This window comes from Arvicola amphibius, chromosome 9, assembly GCF_903992535.2.
Source record: "Arvicola amphibius chromosome 9, mArvAmp1.2, whole genome shotgun sequence".
Lineage (NCBI taxonomy): Eukaryota > Metazoa > Chordata > Mammalia > Rodentia > Cricetidae > Arvicola > Arvicola amphibius.
In genome coordinates this window covers 114,855,694-114,876,505 of record NC_052055.2, presented here as the reverse complement: position 1 = coordinate 114,876,505, position 20,812 = coordinate 114,855,694, and the positions used below count along the sequence as shown (strand labels likewise).

At 49.3% G+C, this 20,812-nt stretch overlaps 1 protein-coding gene across 1 annotated transcript in view; it reads right to left on the bottom strand.

The window, feature by feature from the left end:
* Bcr (BCR activator of RhoGEF and GTPase) overlaps positions 1-19,646 on the bottom strand; it is a 123,297-nt gene extending 103,651 nt beyond the window's left edge. The window contains exon 1 of the mRNA XM_038342520.2: positions 18,262-19,646. Within this exon, the coding sequence (XP_038198448.1) occupies positions 18,262-19,543 (1,282 nt within the window). The 5' untranslated portion in view covers positions 19,544-19,646. The remainder of the gene's footprint in view (positions 1-18,261) is intronic.
* Positions 19,647-20,812: the final 1,166 nt, after the last annotated feature.

Sequence of the window (20,812 nt, the reverse complement as noted above, 5' to 3'; positions counted from 1 at the left end):
GATCCTCCAAGGAAGGAAAAATAGACGATAGCATTATAGAAAGACAAAGGGGAAAATAGAATAGGAGGGTTATATGGGGACAAGATGGGAAGGCAGGACAAAGGAGGAAACATGAAGAGGGACAATTAGCATTGAAGGTCTTCTGAAAAGTCTTATGGAACAAGGCATAGTGGTGCACGCCTTTATCCTAGCACTCAGGAGGCAGAGGCAGGCAAATTGTAGCCTGGTCTATGTAGTGAGTTCCAGGACAGCTAGAGCTATATAGTCAGTGAGATCCTGTCCAGAAAAAGCAAACAAACAAAAGCCACATGGAAACCTACTGCTATGGAAGCTTCCTGAAATACATACATATATGAAAGAAATTTAAATGGAGTCATAGTATAACAGGGGAGACAATGTTCCAACTGATATCTTATGCCACTAGTGCCAGAAAGGAGTTGTATCTTGTTGAATCACTGACAAATTGGGGTCTCAGAAGACTCCTTATTCCCCAAACATCACAGGCCATTGACAGGATTACTCTCCATAACCTGTTTGTAAGACCCTATTGCCAAAGACACCACTCACAAACATCATCAAACACGGAAACATCAAGCTGGTGTCCAACTAGAAGCTTCACCCCCCCCCCCCCCCCCGCCGGCTGACTAGCACTCACGGTGTTGGGAGGTACTTTCCCTGCTACAGGAGGAGAAAAGTCATCATCAATTTCACCTGGCTACAAAACCTGTGACGTAGCTACCAGGGACCTTCTTGCAAGATGGTGCAATAGTGGCACCAATGTTATGGGAACAACCAATATATTTTTTAAAAAAATTTAAGGCACACTCAATGAGATGGAACCCATACATGACACTGCTAACATGGCCAAGAACCAGAGACTAGATAGCTCATAAGCCTAGAGGTAGAAAATCCTACTGCTATCTACTATTATCCCACTAGAGGAACATAGCAAAAAGACTAATAACATATTGCTTCATACATAGAGCAGAGCTCACTCCACACTCACCACAGAAGCTTTTCTTAACAATATCTTTTGCTAATATTGTCTCAAAAACAATAATGTTCTCCCAACCCCAATCCCCTTTTTTGAGACAGTTTCATGTAGTCCAGACTGGTCTCGAATTACTGAGTTTCTTGTATTTGCCTCCTTGATGCTGGGACTAGCATGCGCCACCATATCAGGCCAAAATGAAAAGAGTGAACATTTCCTCTTCCACATGCCCACCTTTTAAAGATGTACACGGTGTCTATGGATTCCCAGAGGTAGAAGAGTCTGAAGCCCTGGCTATGAAGCAAAGTCACTCAAAAGAACTTCTCAAAACACCCAGACACACCCAGAAAAGGAAAGCAAGCAGCCCTGTGTGGAACTGCTGAGGAAGAAGAGAAGCCTGCAGGCATATATAACTACCGGGAACTGAATCCTGGCAACAAGAGAATGTTAGCCTAATTCTGCCTTCAGCTTAGACAGACGCTGGGCAGTGAACACAGCTATACTGCTTCTAGAAATGATGGCATTAAGATATAGAACAACAACAAAAATCACCAGCCAACCACTTTGGGGGTTGGTGACCATACCCTGTGTGGGGATGTGGGGGTGGTGTGGGGGGGAGAGAGATAGAGAAGAAGAGACTGAGACTTTTTCCCATACAGCATAGGGGTCAAATGCCCTAGGTCTCTGTCAGGCTAAATGTCTACCTCTCCCATAGACACCTGTTCTTTGTGCTAATTAGCATCAAGCCACTAGGAGATTATGGCCTCCCAGTGCCTGGATGGCACTTCCATGAAAAGCAAGTAAGAATCAAGCTCCAAAATATCGTGTGTTACCATGGCGATCTGTAGGAGGACGTGATCAAACGAACACACCCCCATCCCCCAGTCCTTTTCCAAATGAACCACAGCCCAGTGTAGCCTTGAAGAACCACCCGCCCCCAAGCTTCAAAGAAAATGGTCTGGAAAAGGAAGGCCAAAGATAGAGGACCAGCTAGAAGTCACCTGCCCCCCCTCCCCCCCCCCCCCCCCCCCCCCGCCTGTACTCCTGAAGCAGGAGCATGGGTTCAATATGAGCAGCAGAGAGGCCACCTGGTGCCGGGGCAGGACGGGAGGAATGGAGATGTCACACCAGGGGGCTCCGTCCTACCCTGTCTGGTCAGGCCTTAAAAACTCAGTAAACACAAAGGGCCTCCCTCCCTTGGGAAATGACTTTGAAAGAGTTCAGGGTGTTGTGGACAGAGAGAAAGAAAAGAAGTTAATAGATATCCTCTGTCACCTCAGGTCTGGCCACAACCAGGGGTCGGGGGCAGGGACAAGTAGGCAGTATACCTTGGTTGTGGAGGCCATCTTCTAACTGCTGTATGCCATCAACCAGCTCAAATGGTTTCTACCCATAGACTTAGGAGCTGGACCCTTGCCAATGTTCTGGGGACCTAGCCACCCAGCCCCAAAAGCAGTAAGTAAATGCTTCTAGAAAAAGACAGCCCACGGCCTGAGTACTCAGGGCCAGGTGTCCCTCCAGACAGCTGCTGACCAAGTCTCAGCCCACTGACGATCCTGAACTCCCCTGACAGAGTTTCTGGAACCAGAGGACAGGCTCAGCAGGATAAATAAACTGCGGGGCTAAGTGCCGACAAAAGCAAGACACACCGTCCAGACCAGGTCTCCTGTGTTTCCTCTGAGCCTCACCCACTAGGGCCTTCCAGGTCCTCACTCGCTTTTCCACAAAGGCTATGTAAGCCACAGTGACCCACACCATCTGGCCACTGAATAAACAAATGCCACGGGAAGAGAAGACCAGGCTTCTACTAACAACCACAACCTGTAGCTATTTAGGCTAAGTTCTATCAGCCCCTCACAGCTGTTGCAGGGACGGGACGGCTCATCACGACAAGCTGACAACCAACAAGGACTCCTGCCTCGAGGGTCCACAAGCCCAACTGGCAGCTGGTAGTCCAGAACCCCAGACACCAACCTTGACCACACCGAGGGCAGGCTCACCACCAAGCATCCAACCTAGCTCAGTGCAGTCCACTTCACCTATTCTTGGTCACCAGCTACAGGGATCCGCTACCAGAGCCACTCTTCATGCCACTATGACAGTACATGACAAATTTTGCTGGGTACCTATCCTCCTGACCCCATCTCTGATCTCACTACCACCCTAATCTCAACCCTCACACACCGGGGCCCCAGGGAGGCCTTGTTAGTGCCCCGTAAGCAACCACAGGTACACCAGGCCCATGGATTAGAGCCCAAAAAGCCACAATATTTAACTGCTGCCCACTAGCGAAACTGGCCACTCCTCTGAAGGGCTGCCACATGAAACTCTGCCTGAAATATTTTCCTCTCCACACCCTTCCTCCATTAAAAACCACGGATGTCTCCTAAGAACCTCAAATCTACCCCACATTAAAGTCCGTTTAGAAATTTGTGTGTTTCTCCTTCCACCTGGCCTGCAAGCACCTCACATTCAAGCTAAGGACGGACTCCAAACCACCTTCCTACCTCCCAGGACATCATGGAGAACAAAGCTTTCCCGGGGACCAGATCAGCGTTTTCCCGTCAATGCTGCATGCCGGTGGCCATGTCAGAACAAGTTGCTTAGACATGTAGGTCCCTAGGAATAATTTATTTTTCACTCGTAACCCAGAAAAGGTTTAATCATGTAAGGGAAATAAGGAACAGGCTGTTTTTTTACTTACACTTGGTGTAATCTCTTGCTTGAAAAATAGAGTGTAAGTACATTGTAATTTATATATCGCTTGAAAGGTTTTGCTCGGATATATCTAAGTTGGAAGGAAAAAAATAAAGTCTATGGAAGGAAAACATCAGAAGGAAAGAGGTTGATAGAACAAGGGCAGAGAAGAGGGAGAAGGGAAACAACTAGGAAGAAAAAAAGAAGAAAACGGGGTAAAAGACAGAGCAAAGAAAAAACGGAGTAGGAAGAACAACCAACAGAGAGAAGAATAAAATGAAAATTAAGCTTTGCCCTCAGATAAAGTTCCCAGGTGTGTCTGTGTGTCTGTTCCAATAGCTCCCCTAGCCACATCCCCTCTCCAGTTTCCCTGACCTGCTGCTGAGAGCCTCTGGGGGCTGGGCCTCCAGGTGGCAGCTACATCTTAAAACAACCACACACCTAAGACATGATGAGCTGTATGCTAAAAGGGGTTGAGACAGTAAATTCTATGCTATGCGTATTTGAATACAATAGGGAAGAGGAGAGGGATAACACTGACTGAGGGGCATAGCTGGAGACCTGGTGGGCTCTTGGCTTTCTACCTCCATGGAGATTTAATTACTCTAGTTACTAAAGCATCTATGAGCACAGTATTAGGAAATAAATCCAGGACTCCAAACCCAAGTGAAGGCACCTTTTACTCACGTTCCAAAAGGAGAAAGCACAGAGGTGAGTTGGTTTCCACTCTGAGGTCTAATATTTGGGCAAAAATGAGCAATGCTCAAAAATGAGCTTGCAGACCAAGTGAGCGGGTCAGAGCAGATGCGAAGGTAGACACGGGCACCATGAGCCTGCCCTCTGCAACCCCTAGGGAACATGCCAGTCCACATGAGCTGGGGGCATAGTTGGGAGCCCCACGATGCTCTAAATATGGGTAATATACCCTTAAAGGTTCTAAAGTAGCAATATTCGGGAGTGCTGAGACCTCTGAAAGGCGGGGCCTGGCTAGAAGTCTCTAGGTCATCTAGGACATGTCTTTGAAGTAAACTGTGGGGCCATCGCCTTCCTTTCTCTCGATTCCTGCAGCAGGACACGAGAGCTCCACTTCCTCATTTGGAACGTGGTGCTCCTAGTTAGGGTTTACTATTGCTGCGAGGGGACCCCCCCCCATGACCACTGAAACTCTTATTATAAAGAAAACATTTAACTGAGGGGGCTCTCTTACAGTTCAGAGGTTCAGTCCATCATGGAGGGGAACATGGTGGCGTGCAGGCAGGCATGGTGCAGAAGAAACAGTCGAGTATCCTACATCCTGCAGGCAACAGGAAGTGGACTGACACACAGGGCATATTCTGAGCATAGGAAACCTCAAAGCCTCCTCCCACAGTGACACACTTCCTCCAACAAGGACATTTGTCCAACTATGTTCATAGCAGCATTATTTGTAATAGCCAGACCTGGAAACAAACAGCCTAGATGCCCCCCAACTGAAGAATGGATAAATAAAATGTGGTAGATTTACAGGACAAAGTACTACTCAGTGGAAAACAACAACAACAACAAAACAATGACATCTTGAAATTTGCATGCAAATGGATGGAACTAGAAAAAAAAAACATCCTGAGTGAGGTAACCCAGACCCAGAAATATGAGCATGGTATGTACTCACTCATAAGTGGATATTAGCTGTAAAGCAAAGGATAACGAGCCTATAGTCCACAACCCCAGAGAAGCTAAGTAACAAGGTGAACCCTAGGAGAAACATATATAGATTCACCTGGGTAAGGGAAATAGACAAGATCTCCTGAGAAAATTGGGAGCATGGGGGTGGGGAGAGAAGGAAGGGTAGAAGGGAAAGAGGAGAGAAGAAGAGGTGGGGGAGAACTTGAGGGAATGAGATGGTCAAGGTGGAGGAAGGACAGAGATGGAGAGCAAGGAAAGAGATATCTTGATTGAGGGAGCCATTATGGGGTTGGCAAGACACCTGGCACTAGAGAAATTCCCAGGAATCCACAAGGATGACTCCAGCTAAGACCTTAAGCAATGGTGAAGAGGGGGCCTGAACTGGCCTTGCCCTGTAGTCAGATTGATGACTATCTTAAATGCCACGATAGAACCTTCATCCAGCAACTGATGGAAGCAGAGGCAGAGAGCCACAGCGGAGCACTGGGCTGAGTTCCCAAAGTCCAGTCGAAAAGTGGGAGAAGTGAGAATATGAGCAAAGAGGTCAAGACCATGATGGGGACACCCACTGAAACAGCTTACCTGAGCTAATGGGAGCCCACCAACTCTGGCCTGTCAGGGAAGGAACCAGCATAGATCAAACTAGGCCCTCTGAATGTGGGTGACAATTGTATGGCTAGGGCAGGCTATGGGCACTGGCAGTGGGACCAGGATTTGTCCCTACTGCTTGTACTGGCTTTTTGGAACTGATTGTCTTTGGAGGGATACCTAGATATTGTAGGGAGGGCCTTGGTCCTTCCTCAAAGCAATGTACCTTACCCTCTCTGAGGAGTGGATGGAGGTGGGGGAAGGTGGAGGGAATGGGAAGAGGGAAGGGAGTAGGAACTGGGATTGGTATGTAAAATGAGAAAAGATAATGAAAAAAAAAAAGATGTATTGGCTAAATCCTGATGACCTAAACAAACTAAATGTGGTTTCCATCAACCCATGCTCCGGGGGCCTCTCCCCAAAACCACGAGGGTGAGGAGCCTCTACCCTTTCTACCACAACTTCCATGCACAGCCCTCTTGGGACACAAGGGCCCAAAACTTACCTGACTAGGTCTCCCTGTAAGCCAAAGGAAGCACCTACAGCATAGCTGGGAACCACAAGGGCTCTAGAGCACAGCTGGGAACCGGGGAGCGAGGGCCTGACTACCTGTTCACATTAAGATTCAATCTTAATGGACCACATGAGACAATGAGTTCTAGTCATGTTAGAACACGACAGACCTCAAAAACGGTAGCCTAAGTAAAAGGAGCCTGACATAAAAGGCCACATGTGCTATGATTCTCCTCCATACATGTCCACAGAAAGTCAGTCTCTATGGAGAGGAAGGTCAGAGCCAGGGGTGGTGGTACGGCCTGGAAACCAGGAGGCTGCCAGACACTGGGTCATAACTTAAGGCTTCCTTTTGAGGTAATCAAAGTAGTCCCCAAATTAGATCATAACTGTGATTACCCCCCAAAATCACTGAACTACATCCTTTCATCCTTGCAGTGAGTAAATTATATGTCAATAAAGCTGCTTGTGAAAGAAAAAAAAAGGAACAAAGACACACCCAGACGAGAACAGAGTCGTGCCCACAGAGGCCAATGGGCACAGAAGACTCAGGGGAGACAAGTCAGACCCATGGGCTGCCCATCTTCATCCCAAGCGCCAATCAGGACAGTTCTCTCGCTTTTTAGGTTTCAAAGGAAAAGGCTTCTTGAAGGGTAGGGAGGAAAAACAAACAGGCAGCAACAAAACCACAAGTAAATAAACCAAGTCTCTAGATTTGCACAAGGTCCAGTGACCCCAGTCTCCCAAGAAGTGGAGGCCAGCGGGTGGTGGCAAGTGTATGGGACTAGAAGTCAAAGACCCTAGTGTCCTCACAGGGGCTCGGTTCATCCAGGTGCCCCCCTGTGAATATCACAGACCTCTTCCCCCAGTCCTGTCTGGCTCCTGGCTGCTGAAACTCCACAGAGACGACAGTAAATTCAGGCCGCCTCTGACCATCAGCTACCGGTTACAGCAGTACCTACCCCGTACAGATCATACCTGGCGACGCCAAAGCATTAGCAACCTAATGTCTCCCAGTGCCCTGGCTGTTTGGTAAAATAGTTTAATCTGTCGCTATTACAGTATTGGCTTCCCTTCTGAAAGCCCCATAGTTGGGCTGAAAGAAGGTTCAGCTAAGCAGAGGTGCTTGCGTGCAGACCTGACATTCTGGTTTGATTTCTGTTACTATAATAAACCGACCGAAACAACTTAGGGAACCCAGTTTACTTGGTGTCACAGGGCCACAGGACCATCATCAAGTAAGAAACTCAAGGCAGGAAGGAGCTTGAAGCAGAATCCCTGGAGGAAAGCGGCTCACCCACTTTTTCTCCGGCTTCTTTAACTAGTGTTCTTATATAACTCAGGCTCACCCGCCTGGGATGGCAGTGCCCACGGTGTGCTGGGCCTTCTTACATCAAATAGCAATGAAGATCATGTGTCACAGATATGCCCACCAGCCAATCTGACGGAGGCAATTCTTCAGTGGAGGGAGTTCTTATCCCCGTGACTCTAGGTTTGTGTCAAGTTGACAAGTGAAGCTAATTATGACACTTGACCTGAGTTTGATCCCTGGATCCTAATCCTACAAGGCAGTGAGAGAGAATGACTGCAGAGTTGTCCTCTAATACACACAAGCACGCACACACATGTACACACAGACATACACAAGCACGCACACACATGTACACACAGACATGCATACACATGCGCACGCACACACACTTACATAAATAAAATATAAATCAATGAATGAAAACCTCACAATCATCTTTTTAAAGTGGCTCTAAGCATTCCCTTTACAAACTGGCCGACACGGTCACTGGGGATGGTCCTTGATTTTTAACAAACCCCTAGCTTACAAGGCCTCTGAAGTCACAAGGCCAAGTGGTACAGGAGTACTGCAAGAAGACTGCCCCATCTAAGAGTCTCACCAGTGGACAAAGGCCACCTATCCCAGGTGGCTCATTCTGTGCTGGGCTTGGCTGACGCTGGTAAAGGGTCTTAGTCCTCTGGCCTGGTATGCCTGAGACCTGACCCCAAATGATTTATTTGACTTTCTTTTAGGAGTTACAAAGCAGGTAAAGCATACTGGGCTGTCACAGTCCAGACAGGTTTCCACAATAGTACCATCCACTAGAGAGCTTATCTATAGACAATCAAAAATGATTTCTCACCATTTTGGACACCAGAAGTCCATTAGAAGCCATGTCTACTAAGAGCCCACTTCCCGCTTCAGATAACAGCATCTTGCTGCATCTTCATGTGGCAGAAGGGTAGAGGGCTCTCTGAGATCTTTTTTAAAGGCCTCTAACCTCATTCACAAGGGTCTCATCCTTATCATCTAATGCCATTCATCACTCGGAAATCAGAATGGGCCCGGGATGTACCTCAGTGGTACAGGAATTGCTTAGTATACTGGGCTCTAAGCTTGATGCCCCATATGAGAAAAGAAAACAGGAAGATGGGAAGGAAAGGGGGAAAAGAAGGAAGGGAAAGGGAGAGAAGAAAGGGAGATGGAGGAAAGGAAGGAATCTCTTTCTTGGAACTTTGTAAAACAAGAGAAGAGGACCGTGTCTTTAAGTGGCTGAGGCCTTCAAGTTTTCCTAAACGCTGGGACCACATTTTTACACCAGCCACTCTCTCCTACCAGACTAAAAATTTAGGCTTGCAGGGAAGGCCTGTCTCTGGTCAGACAGCAGATCAAAGTGTCTCACACCCCAGGAGTCACCCTGTGTCACGTGACTCACCGGACTCCTCAGCTCCTGCATGAATGCCTTGACCTTAGCCAGGCTATACTCTAGGCGTCTCTATGCCTCACTCACCCTCAGACCCGACCAGTGGACAGCATATAATTATGATAATGATCTTGCTACAGCCACTTCACAAGAATATTCCAAGGGCCCATGAAACTGCCTCAAAGAAATCACATTTACTACACAAACCACACCTCGGTCTTCCAACTCCAGAACTGGCAGGTACCTTTATGAACTTGCTGGCTACTATTTCGCTGGGCATCATAAACCCTTGGTCAGAGCAGTAAACGGATTTGCAAGACTCAGAGCGTTCTCTTTAGCTGAGCAGGAGATGCTCAAGCGAAGAAGGACCCACAATCAGTCAGAGTGTCTCCATAGCTAAATAGTTTCATTCCTAAAGGAACCGTATCATCGGGCCCCTGAAAAGCCACAGCTGTTTATTAGATCAGATTAAGTGGGTTTGGCTAAGACTCAGAAGGGTCTAAGCAAACTAACACCTTAAGGATGAATCCTCATGGCTGGAGAGGTGGCTCAGAGGTTAAAGGCACTTGCTATTCATCCAGAGAACACAGGTTCAAATCCCATCCTGTACATGGTAGCTCACAATAATAACTCCAGTTACAGGGGACCTGATGACTTTTTCTAGCCTCTGCAGGCACCAGGCACATATGTGGTATGCATATATACATAAGGGCAAAACACTCTTACATTTGAAATTAAATTTAAAAAATGGAGTCTCAGGTCACTCTTATCCATGCTCTTGGTGCCTGAGACATGTAAGGACTAACTTAGGTTCTGAAACTTCTCCACCGGACAACCTCTGCTTGAGGACCCAGGGTCTGGCAGATGCTATAGGGCGGAGAAGCAGGACACCCTCTGCCTTCCTTGTCTCCCTGAAGAAGGAAGCCAGCTAGACCCAGGATCAACAGGAAATAAGGACTAACTCCGAGTTAAAGAAACATACACGAAAGGAAGACTTTGATGCTATGAAGGGTTTGCTTCTGTTGGTTTTAGGATAAGTTCATGAAGGTAAAAAGTCTTTCACTAAATTCATGAAGAAAAGCAAGAGAATTTCTCAGAAGGCAATGCCAGGTATATAGCTGATGTTCAAGAAATACCCTCAAGTTACTGAATCAGGAAGAGTGGCTGCCTCGGAAAAAGTTATGACTCGGGATGAAGAGAGAAGTATAGGAAAGGCTGTGTTAGCGGTAATTTTAGGAGGCTACAGAGATGGTTTGGGTTCATTAAGTACTTGCATTGCAAGTACGAGAGCCTCAGTTCACCCCCCAGCCCCCACACGGAAGAGTGAGTGTGAGGGCACACGCTTGTAACCCCAGGGCTGAGGAGGCAGAGGCAGGAGGATCCGGAGGCCCACTGGGTCCTCAGAAGAGCGGAAGGTTAAAATGAAGTTACAGCTTCTAAAAATAAAAACGAGACGATTTTAGGGATGGATACAGACGAGTGGTAAAGCACTGGCTAGCTTCGCCTATACGGTAAAACCTTGCCTCAGAAACAAACAAATAAATCAATAACAGAAAGAATGAGAAAGAGGAAGAAAACTATAGATCAACAGACCTCAGCAATGACCTGATCTAGTCACCGACTGACTTAACTGAACAGAGATGTGATGGCTCCTGAGCCTTAGCCTGTGGCTCTCCTGGTGCCTTGGCTCAGTGATGATTCAACAATTGCCTAACACTACACAAAGCTTCTTTCTTTCTTTTCACCCCCTTTTTTTTTTGAGACAGGCTGAAGTTGGTAGGTCGTCAAAGATGATCTTGAATTCCTAACCTTCCTGAGCACTGGCATCTCAGGCATGACTGGTTGGTGTGGTACTGGAGACTGAACCCATGACCTCCTGCATGCTAGGCAAGCACTCTACCAACTGAGCCAATCCCCAGACCTGTGAACTTTTGCTCAAATGTGTCCTATAACACAGCCCGAGCACCATTTACCTCTTGACCACAATAAAATCTTTCCTTTGCGGATTTCAACCCTGCACCTCCCACGTTTTGTATGCCCTCAGCTACATAGACTATGACTTTTAAGAAATTAGTGTTCAGGAGGCAGAGACAGAAGGATCTCTGTGAGTTTAAGGCCAGCCTGGTCTATAGAGTGAGTTTCAGGGCAGGCCCCAAAGCTACAGAAAAAAACATGTTTTGACCCCCCCGCCCCAAAGAAAGGAAAAGAAATTACTAAATTGATCCTTCTCCAGGGTCTAGCCCTCACCCTTCACCAAGGAAAGTTCTTTTTCTATGAGACAGACACCATTACATAAAACCGCAATCAATCAAAATACAGAGTCATGGAGCTCAGTCCCAACCCATACATCTGCAGTACAGTTTCTGCATCTAAGGTTCAGGGAATATGGTGGAAGAAGGGACGGGAAGATTCTAAGAGCCAGAGGATTGGGGAGTGTCTCCTAGAAAGGTCAGATGTCACACCCATGAAGTCTCGCCAACATGGCTGCCTAAATGAACTGAACAAGGGCAACTACAACTGACTTGGGGCAGGGGGGAGGGGGAAGATCAGAGACATGAACTCTAGATAAAGAACTACAGGTAACTAAAGAATGCCAAGAGCAAGAGAATTAGTCTTCCCCAGGGACAAGCACGCCAAGTGATTACACAATACCAAATGGTCAGCCCTGAAAACAGACATATACATAACATTATATAAACTAAGCAGGCTGGATATATTCAGGAACTAACACACTAACACACTAACACACACACACACACACACACACACACCTGAAGAAAAAGAGGCCATGAGTTTGAAAAAGCAGGGTAGGAGGTACATGGGAGAGTTTGAAGGGAGGAAGAGGAGGGGGAAAATGATGTAATTATATTATGATCTCAACAAGTTAATAAAAAAAAAAAAACCTATGGGATCAATTCAGTGGTCTTAATCCCAACGGATGCTTTTCTGAGAAGAACTTTGGGCATCCACAGCTCCTAGGAAGGAGATACTGTGTGAAAAGGCCTTTAAAAGATTACTGCGCACCAAGGAGACTGGCCTCAGAGGGAATTATTTCAAGACCTTATTCACATCAGCCTCCAGCAGCGTGAGAAAACACATTTTTGTTGTTTCCCCCAGCCTGAAGTATTTTGTTATGCAATAGTGCTAGCTGACTAATACACCAGGCCACTTTAAGACTGTGGGTGTGAAGGCCAGGGAACCAGGAAGACACCAGCACTAACAGGTGTTTTTCTAAAGAAAACACACCTGCTAAGGACCAGCGGCTAGGGAGTTAAGGGTGAGAGGGCCGCCCCAGGGAATTTTAAAGCCATACTTAACCTAAGCACACTAGCCACTGGACAAATAGTATAGGATTCCATTTACATAAGATACCTAGGATAAGCAAAGCCCCAGAGACAAAAGGTAGACTCCTGGCTGCCGGGGACTGGAGGCAGGGAGAGGAAGGAATTATTTAGATAGATACAGTTTCTGTTTAGAAAAACCAAACAGTTGAAAAGATAGGACAGGACGTGTGGCTCAGGGATACAGTCTGTGCTCAGCAGTGCCCTGGGTCAGTCCCAGACCTCCACCCCCCAAGAGTATTGTAGATGTGAGTGCTGGTGATGGTTGTACTAGCTGCCACTGGACAGAATAAGGATCCACTTGGCGACAGTGCTCTTACCTAGGACACACAATGTCCCCGGGCTTGATTTCTGAGAACGTCTCAAAGATTGAAACTGCACATTTTGTTATGTATACTTTACACTAAAAATAATAAGCACATTACGATAACATTTGAATTAAAATTACTACTACATTCTCCAAAGAAAAAACAAATTTCCTCGAGGCCAAGTAGTTGTGTTTTTACAGCCGGGATGAAGAACACTGAGGGTTTTATAATAAGCATGTCATCACCCCCAAGCCTTGATACAAAAACACTCGCCTTAGCCGAAACTTAACCTGTTACTTAACGACCTGAGAACACTTCCCAGATCCCTGCACATAAACCTCTCAACCCACAGGAGGAAGCGACAGCCTGGGCCGCCTAACACTTCCTGATCCCAAGTAGCTTCAGCAGACTGGCTACCTGGACTTTTCCTGGTAGACACAGCAGTCACACACACATATAGGCCACCCCAACCACAGGACTCTCAACCAATGAGGAAATATTTGTTCTAAAGCCAAAGGCAACAAATTAGCCAAAACAGAATCACAGGGCAGGCTTGGGACAGCCCTCTTAGTTCCCTTAAAGAGAAGTCTTGAAATACTTTATTCTGTTCCCTAAACACCTCAGGCTGCCTACCTGTTGGATCACCACCTCTACCTCTGCTCAGGGGAAGCCTGAACTCAAGCCACAGGCAGCCATAGGCTCTGGTCTAAAGAGGCCATGACTGAGCCATCAAAAGGCCAGCGTGAAGGCTAATGGTCCACAATCACCCACGCAAATCTGTTAGTCATCTTCTAGACAATTACTCAAGAGAAAGACAACCCAGGGGTCAGGCACTCCAGCACCAATACCCAAAGGGTAAATGAAGATGCTCAACGAAAGAGATGAGAACTCACTGAGCGCCACAGTGAAACACAGGACCCTCAGTTCAGGCTAGAAGCAGCTTGGCAGGACAGCATGGGTTCAGCAAGGAAATCCCTACGCTGAAACCCCAGGAAAAATAAATCTAAGGGGCACACATACAACAGGCTCTGGGGAGCAAAGGGGTAGAGGTCCCAATCACATTATTTCCTAGGTCTAAAGGAGGGAAGGGCCTTGTATGGTGTGCCACATTAGCTGTACCCGCTGTCTGAGAGGCCGAGGGAAGACAACTGCTGGAGCTCAGGAGTTAGGGCCAGCCTAGGCAACATGGTAGGCCCTTAAATCAGGTAGATGGATGGATGGATGGATGGATGGATGGATAGATAGATAGATAGATAGATAGATGGATGGATGATGGATGGATGATGGATGGATTGATGGATGATAGAGATTAGATAGAGGGATAGATGGATGGATGGATAGGTAGGTAGATGATAGACAGACAGACAGATGAATAAAAAGCAACTTGAATCCCTGCTATAAGGTGGGTAAACACCAAGGACATTACACTTAAGAGAAAGGAGCCAGTCGTGAAAACACCAACAGTGTGTGATTGTACCAACGTGAGTCATCCAGAATCTTCAGCTCACAGAAGCAGAAAGGAGCATGGTGCTGTTCCGCACTGGGAGCAGAATGTGCTGCCCGCCAGGGCCAGAATCTCTGCGATCGTGACAGGTGTGCCACATGCAGGCACTTGGTGTTGCAGAACTGCAGGCCCAGAAGTGGTCGGAACAGGTTCCGAAAGTATTTTGGGCTGATTAGCTTTAGAATATTTCTGGTGATGCACAGCACCTGGGAGGCAAAAGCAGGCCGATCTGAGTTTGAGGCCAGCCTGCTCTTTACTGCCTGTATCCAGCCAGCCATGGTGATGCAGTGAGACCCCATCTCAAACTATCAAGTTCCTGGTCTGAGCACATGCTTTTCCCTTGGCTCACGAGCTCACTTCCATTCCTGACGTTGCTTCCCCTTTGATAAATGTTTCCTATTTCTACTTCTTTAAAGATAAGCTCTTTCTATGTAACTCAGGTTGGCCTCAAACTTACAATCCTGCCTCAGACACCTTCAATGAAATGCTGAGTTTTATATTACATGTATTTTCTAGTTTAAAAACAAATCTACAATTCCAGCACTTGAGAGCAGAGGGAGGAGTATCAGAAGTTCAAAACCAGTCTAGGCTAGCTATATAGTGAGACCCTGTCTCAATACTGTCCCTTCCCAAACACACACAAACTCCAGAGTCACAGAAGGTGAACTCGGGACCCCAATCTTTCACTGCCACTCTTGAACAGATGGCTCCCCACACCTTCAGCTGCAGGACCACTGCTAAGACACCAAGAAAGCTCTGAGAGTTCCAGATCTCACTTCCATCTAAACATGGATGAATGCATCCCCTCTAAACTCCTAAGCTTCTAAATGCCAAAGACCACATCTTCTCTGTGGTCTACACAGGACCAAAAGAAGGGTTCTGTGTAGAAAAAGGTCCATGCCTGTCTGTTTTTACCTTCACAGGTTTGGATGCACAAGGACCCCAAATACATCCACTTCTGATTTTCAGGTAGATGTATTGGGCACCAGGAAGAAACAGAACATGGTACCATGAGCTAGAAGGCCTGGAGTTCCGTGTTCACACACCCACGAACTTCATCTTTGCTATTTCTCGGTTGCATCCTTATGTGGACAGACAGCCCACCACCAGGTGACGGAAGAGCTCGTGAGGGACCTTGCATAAGGCACAGAACACTGTGTGATGGCTTCCGCTCCTTCCCTTAATGTCCCTTGCTACTCATCTGAAGGGACTCGAAAATTACCATAGCTGGGCCACTGTGCCTGCCCTGACAGAACATGAGGGCGACCTCCCCGACTCCCATATAACACACACTGTAATTTTTCTTATTGTTCCTTTAGGCCACTAAGCCCCACCTGTAGCCATCTAAGGAACATCGGTAAGTAGCCCCAACAGAGACAGATGGCTGAGCGGGGACCCTTTCCCCTCCCATACAGGACAGAGAAGAGGGTTCAGCACAGTTTAAATGTTTGTTGGGCTACAAAAGTTGGGCATGTTAAGGCCAAACAGAACAAAACTCACAGTGCAGAAACTAAGAGAGAGCCCTAACATAAGCTATGCGTGACAAGTGATCACGATGTGTCTGTGTTGGTTTCTGAACTGTCACAAATGTACCCCTTTAGTGGGGGATGCTGCTAACAGGGGAGACAGGCATGGAGGCACTGGGTATATAGGAAGTCTGTACGCTTCCCATTCATTCTTGCTACACACCTCAAAGTGCTCTGATAATTTTAACTATATAAAAAAAATGGTCTAAGAAAAAAAAACGTAAATCTTGCTTTTGAGCACTCCGGTTTATTATTTGATTATTCACCATGGTATGGCAGACTGAACCCAGAGTCCACACCACTACCAAGCCACATCTCAGTCCTTTTAGGTGATGCTGTTCACCTTAATGGATAAAAATGTCTGAGGACACTTTGCATGTCGGAACATGGTTTTAATCCCAGGGCTCCAGAGGAGGAGACAGGTGGATCTTTGTGACTGAGAGGCTGGTCTGCAAAGTCAGTTTTAGAGCAGTGAGGGCAACATAGTAACACCCTGGCTCAAAGAAGAAAAGAAAGAAACAAGTCTGAGGGAGACGGGTATGGTGGTCCACTCAGGAGGCAGTAGCTCGCTGCAAACTGAAGGCCAGCAGTGGTCTACACAGCAAGTTTTAAGCTAGGTCCTGTGTCAAAAAGACACAAAAGAATGTTTAGGGAAAAATAAGAGAGAATGTGGGGCTTCAGGGTAGTCAAAGAAGGATTCCGAAAGTTCTAAAATAGGAAATTAACTTCTAAGCCACTTCCTGAGAAACTATCCTGTATGTCTCTCGAGCCCCACTTCCTTCCCATTTTCCTACCTTTACCTACTCTGACTTGCACTAGGGGCTCATTATGTGGAGGGCAACATGGCCATTTCTATGGTAGGTACGGGAAAGGCGAGGCTCAACTTTCTGGAAACTCAGAGTTCCCTGAGAGTACCAGACTGCAGGTCTCCACGAAAGCCTCTCATGTTCTTCTTTATTAATAACGTCCCCAATCACCATAGCACTGAAGGGCCAGCTCAAGTGAGTTCAATTCGCAAAAAGTTGGCTGGACATGGCTGGTGCCCAGTCATCACTGGGCAAACCTCCAGACCTGGAAGGAGCTGATTGATATGCCCATAAAGCCAACTTCTGACTCCCACAGCTTCTCAACCGTCCACTAGAGATAAGGAATGCAGCTGAACCTGGCTACGAGCAGACAGGTCCAGCTACATCATGGCACAGCCGTCAACCCAGATGCAGGTTGGGAAGGGCAGCAACTGGAGGCACCTAACCAGGGCAGAGCACTGAGCTTTAAAAGGCAGCTCAATTCAGCCAAAAATAGCTTCGCTGTTTCAAAAGGATTCTGACAAATGAAGCACGTGCAACTCCATCAGCAGGAAAAGAAAGAAAAAAAATCACTGAAGCAAAAGACCACATCAGCCCAACAGAGGCAAGGACTCCAAGCAATTCCTGACAGCTGTACACCCCCAAATCTCATGCCTGCTAGCACCCCTCCGCCTCCCTCTTTACTCCAACTGAAAATTCTGCCTAGATCTCAAAACCCAGTCCCATTACCCCACATAGCCAACAGTACCAATAAGCAGCAAAGAAGTTATCATTTCATCTTAGTGCTGGAGTCAGACCATGGATTAGGAGCCCAAAACAAGAACCCGTTGAGGGTTCATCCTAGGGCAAACGAGGAGGCATGAGTACACCGGACTGGAGGACTGGAAGAGAAGGTAAGGTCTGGAGATGGTGCAGGGGTAGATCTAGTGGGCAGCATGCCTCAAGTGAGTCTGAGCCTCACTACCGCAAAAAGAAAAAGGCAGACAAAGTCCACCGGCAGGGGATGGAGGAGGGCTCTGTGAGTGAGTAATGGTGAAGCAGACATATGAAAGCCAAGCCGACCAGGACGACGACAGATTAGTCCCACATAAAACCCCCAACCTCTTGATTTCCAGTGGCCCACTGAGTCAGCACTACTCCCTTCCTACTCCTATCTTCATGGGCTCTCACCTGCTGACAAGCGAATCTTGACACATCTAAGACCTTGAGGCAGCTTGCACGTCTTGGGTTCCCCTAACGTGCCATATAACCGCTCCAAGACCACGGATCACTCCCCCACTCAAAGGAGCTGATCTAGGTGGCAAAGATGGCTCTGACTTTTTTGTCCAGCATGGAGAGAGCACAGGGCGTCTATCTCCCAATGCTTCTGCAAAACCCACCCGCTTAGAGTTAGGACCAAGAGAGTAAGCCACCAGCCATTCCCTCCAGTCCCCCCTCACTCCCATCCCGTTGGCCTTCAGGAGGAAGGGGGTGGAGTCAGTTCAGGCGCAGGGCCAAGGAAACACAAAAGCACTTGAAAATCACGCCAAAAAGTACCCATTTTCCCCAGGCCAATCTACTCCTTAAAGAGTCCGGAGCAGGTCCAAGTACACCCACACTGGTACTCACCTGCATCCCCCTGGAAGGTGCTGTCCCCATCACTGGGCCAGATCTGCCCGGTCTTGCGGACACCTACGATGGTAGCCTCAGACACCACAACTTGGCACTGTCGGTGCCGCTTCTGACACTGTGGCGTCGGGGGGCTGCTGCTGTCAAAGGACTGCTGCGAATTCTGTGAGGGTGAGCGGCTCTTGTCCCGGAACATACGGTAGGTGGTGGGGCTTGGGGACACGCGGCTGGACTGGCCAGAGGAAAAGTCCTCCTCGCTGGAGGTGAGGTTCTCATTGGAGCTGCAATCCGGGGTGTAACCACCGCCGCTGTCCTCAAAACTCCGGGGGGAGTAGGACCTGCGGGGCCAGGTGAGGCGCTTCTCCTGCTCCGAAGTGCTCTGGCTTCGCAGGAGCGGGCCCTTCCCCTCCCCTTCCATCATACCTCCGACGTAGATGCTCTGGTAGGGTTGGTACTCCAGGGGCGGCCAAGGGGGCCTGTTGCCGCCGTTGGCATCGATTAGGTTGTCCTTCAGGAAGCGGGGATTTAACTCCGCATCCTCGTAGTCACCGTCGAGGCCACAGCTGCTCTCTGAGGAGCGCCCGCGGTAATGGGGTCTGGGCGCTTCACCCAGACCCTGCCCAGTGCTTTGCTGGGACTTCTTGCGCTCCATTTGCATGGCCTGGCTGCCTAGAGAACTGATCCGGTCGGATACCTCTTTGTCGTTGACCTTCACCAGGCCACGCTCGTGGTGGAACTCGACGTTCACGTAGAAGGGCTTCTCAGGGTCGCCAGAGCCGGGTTGGGCAGGTCCCTTGCGGATCTTCTCGAAGTTGGATCTGAGTGCCGCCACGCTGGTGGGGGGCCCTCGGTCGTCCCTATCCGCCGGCGCAGCAGCCGCTGGCCTGCGGGCGGACGGCGGCCGTGCCTTCCCCGGTGACCCCTCTCCGTCCGGCCGCGCCTCGGACTCCTCGACGGGCGCCGGGTCTGCGCCGTCGGCGGGAGCGGGCGGCTGGCGCTGGGCGGGCGCTCGGGGCTCGGCGGCACCGTCCGGGGGCTGCGCTGCGCGGCGGAAGCCCCAGCGCTGCCTATCGTAGCTCTTCTTCTCCTTGGCCAGCAGCGTCTGCAGGTAGATCATTCGGAAGCGCTCCTGGTTCACCTCCTGTTCCAAGCGCCTAATGGAGGCCTTGCAGCGCTCCAGCTCCTGCTCGATGTCACCCACCGAGCGCAGCTCCATGCGCGGCGGCTCCGAGTCCGGGAACTGCGCCCTCCACGCCTCGGCGAAGCCCACGGAGTCCACCATGGCGCGGCCGGCCGGCTCACCTGCGCAGCAAGGGCTGCACGCCGGAGCCCGCCTTAGCGACGGCGCGACCTTCTCACCGGGCCCGACCCGGGGCGCCCGGCGGCTCCCATGGCCCCGCGGCGGCGGCGAACAATGCCCTCCCCCCGGGGACCGCAGGTGAGGCGGGCGGCTCGGCGGCGGCAAGGGGGTGGGGGGTGCGGGTGGGGGGGGGGGGAAGGGCGCGGGGTTGCGCACGCCGCTATTGTGTGCGGGGCTCCGCGGCGCGCGCGGCGGCGAGAGCTGTCCTCCGCAAAGCAGGGCCGCCGCGGGCTCGCGGCGGCAGCCCGCACGCTCCTCGCCTACGGTTCCCGCCCCGCCCCGCAGCCCCGCTGCCCCGCAGCCTTTCTGGCAGGCGCTGCGATCAGCCCGGCCAGCTCTCGCCTCACTCCCGCCCGGGCCCGCACTCAACGCCGCAGGAAGGGGAGGACCGGGGGGCGGTGGCCGTGGAGCGATTGATGGGGCCGGGCGCGCCTCTTAAAGGGGCCGCGTCGCGGGCGGAGCTCTGGGTCCTTGAAACAGACCCGGACCGAGGCTACCCGGTCTGATCCCACTCTGGACACAGAAGCACCCCAGATCGGGTGATTCCGAGAGATCCTTCCACCGGGGAGGCCCTGGCTTCTTCTTCACACCTGGAGCAGAAATACTTGGTTCCTCTTTTTTACACTGTCAGGGTACCTACCAACCTCGGTGCTGGTCGTCCCAGGGAACACCCCGCAGGGTCCAAACTACAGAGAAAACAACCAAGGCAGGTCACCCAATGAGACATCCAGGGCCAGACTGGATTACCCATGTCAACAACCCGTGTGCCAGCAAGCAAGCCTCTGGTATTGGAGATTTGAAGTGGGGGTAAAACTTAACAATGGCCACACAGTTGTCTCCGACTTACATTGAGCGATAAATAGGAATCAGTTCATTCAACGCATCTTATTTTGTATAGACGCATCTTATTTTGTATAGACGTCTCTCTATACAAAATAAAATCCAGACCGGCCTGCTGGGTGAGGTGAAAGGAAACAGGACTCAGCAGCCGAAGAACAGTGAGCTCTGACCACTTTTTCCTCTCCATGCCATAGTTTCCCGAGAATTGAGATAAAACCGAACACCTGCCTCCACAAGCTGTTATTTCCTTGGTTGTAAAAAGTTGTCAAGATTTTCTAACGAAATAGCCCAGGACCAGCGGCTAGATTAGCAGGGTCTCCCTGATTTAGACCGTGTGGTCTCGGTGATTCT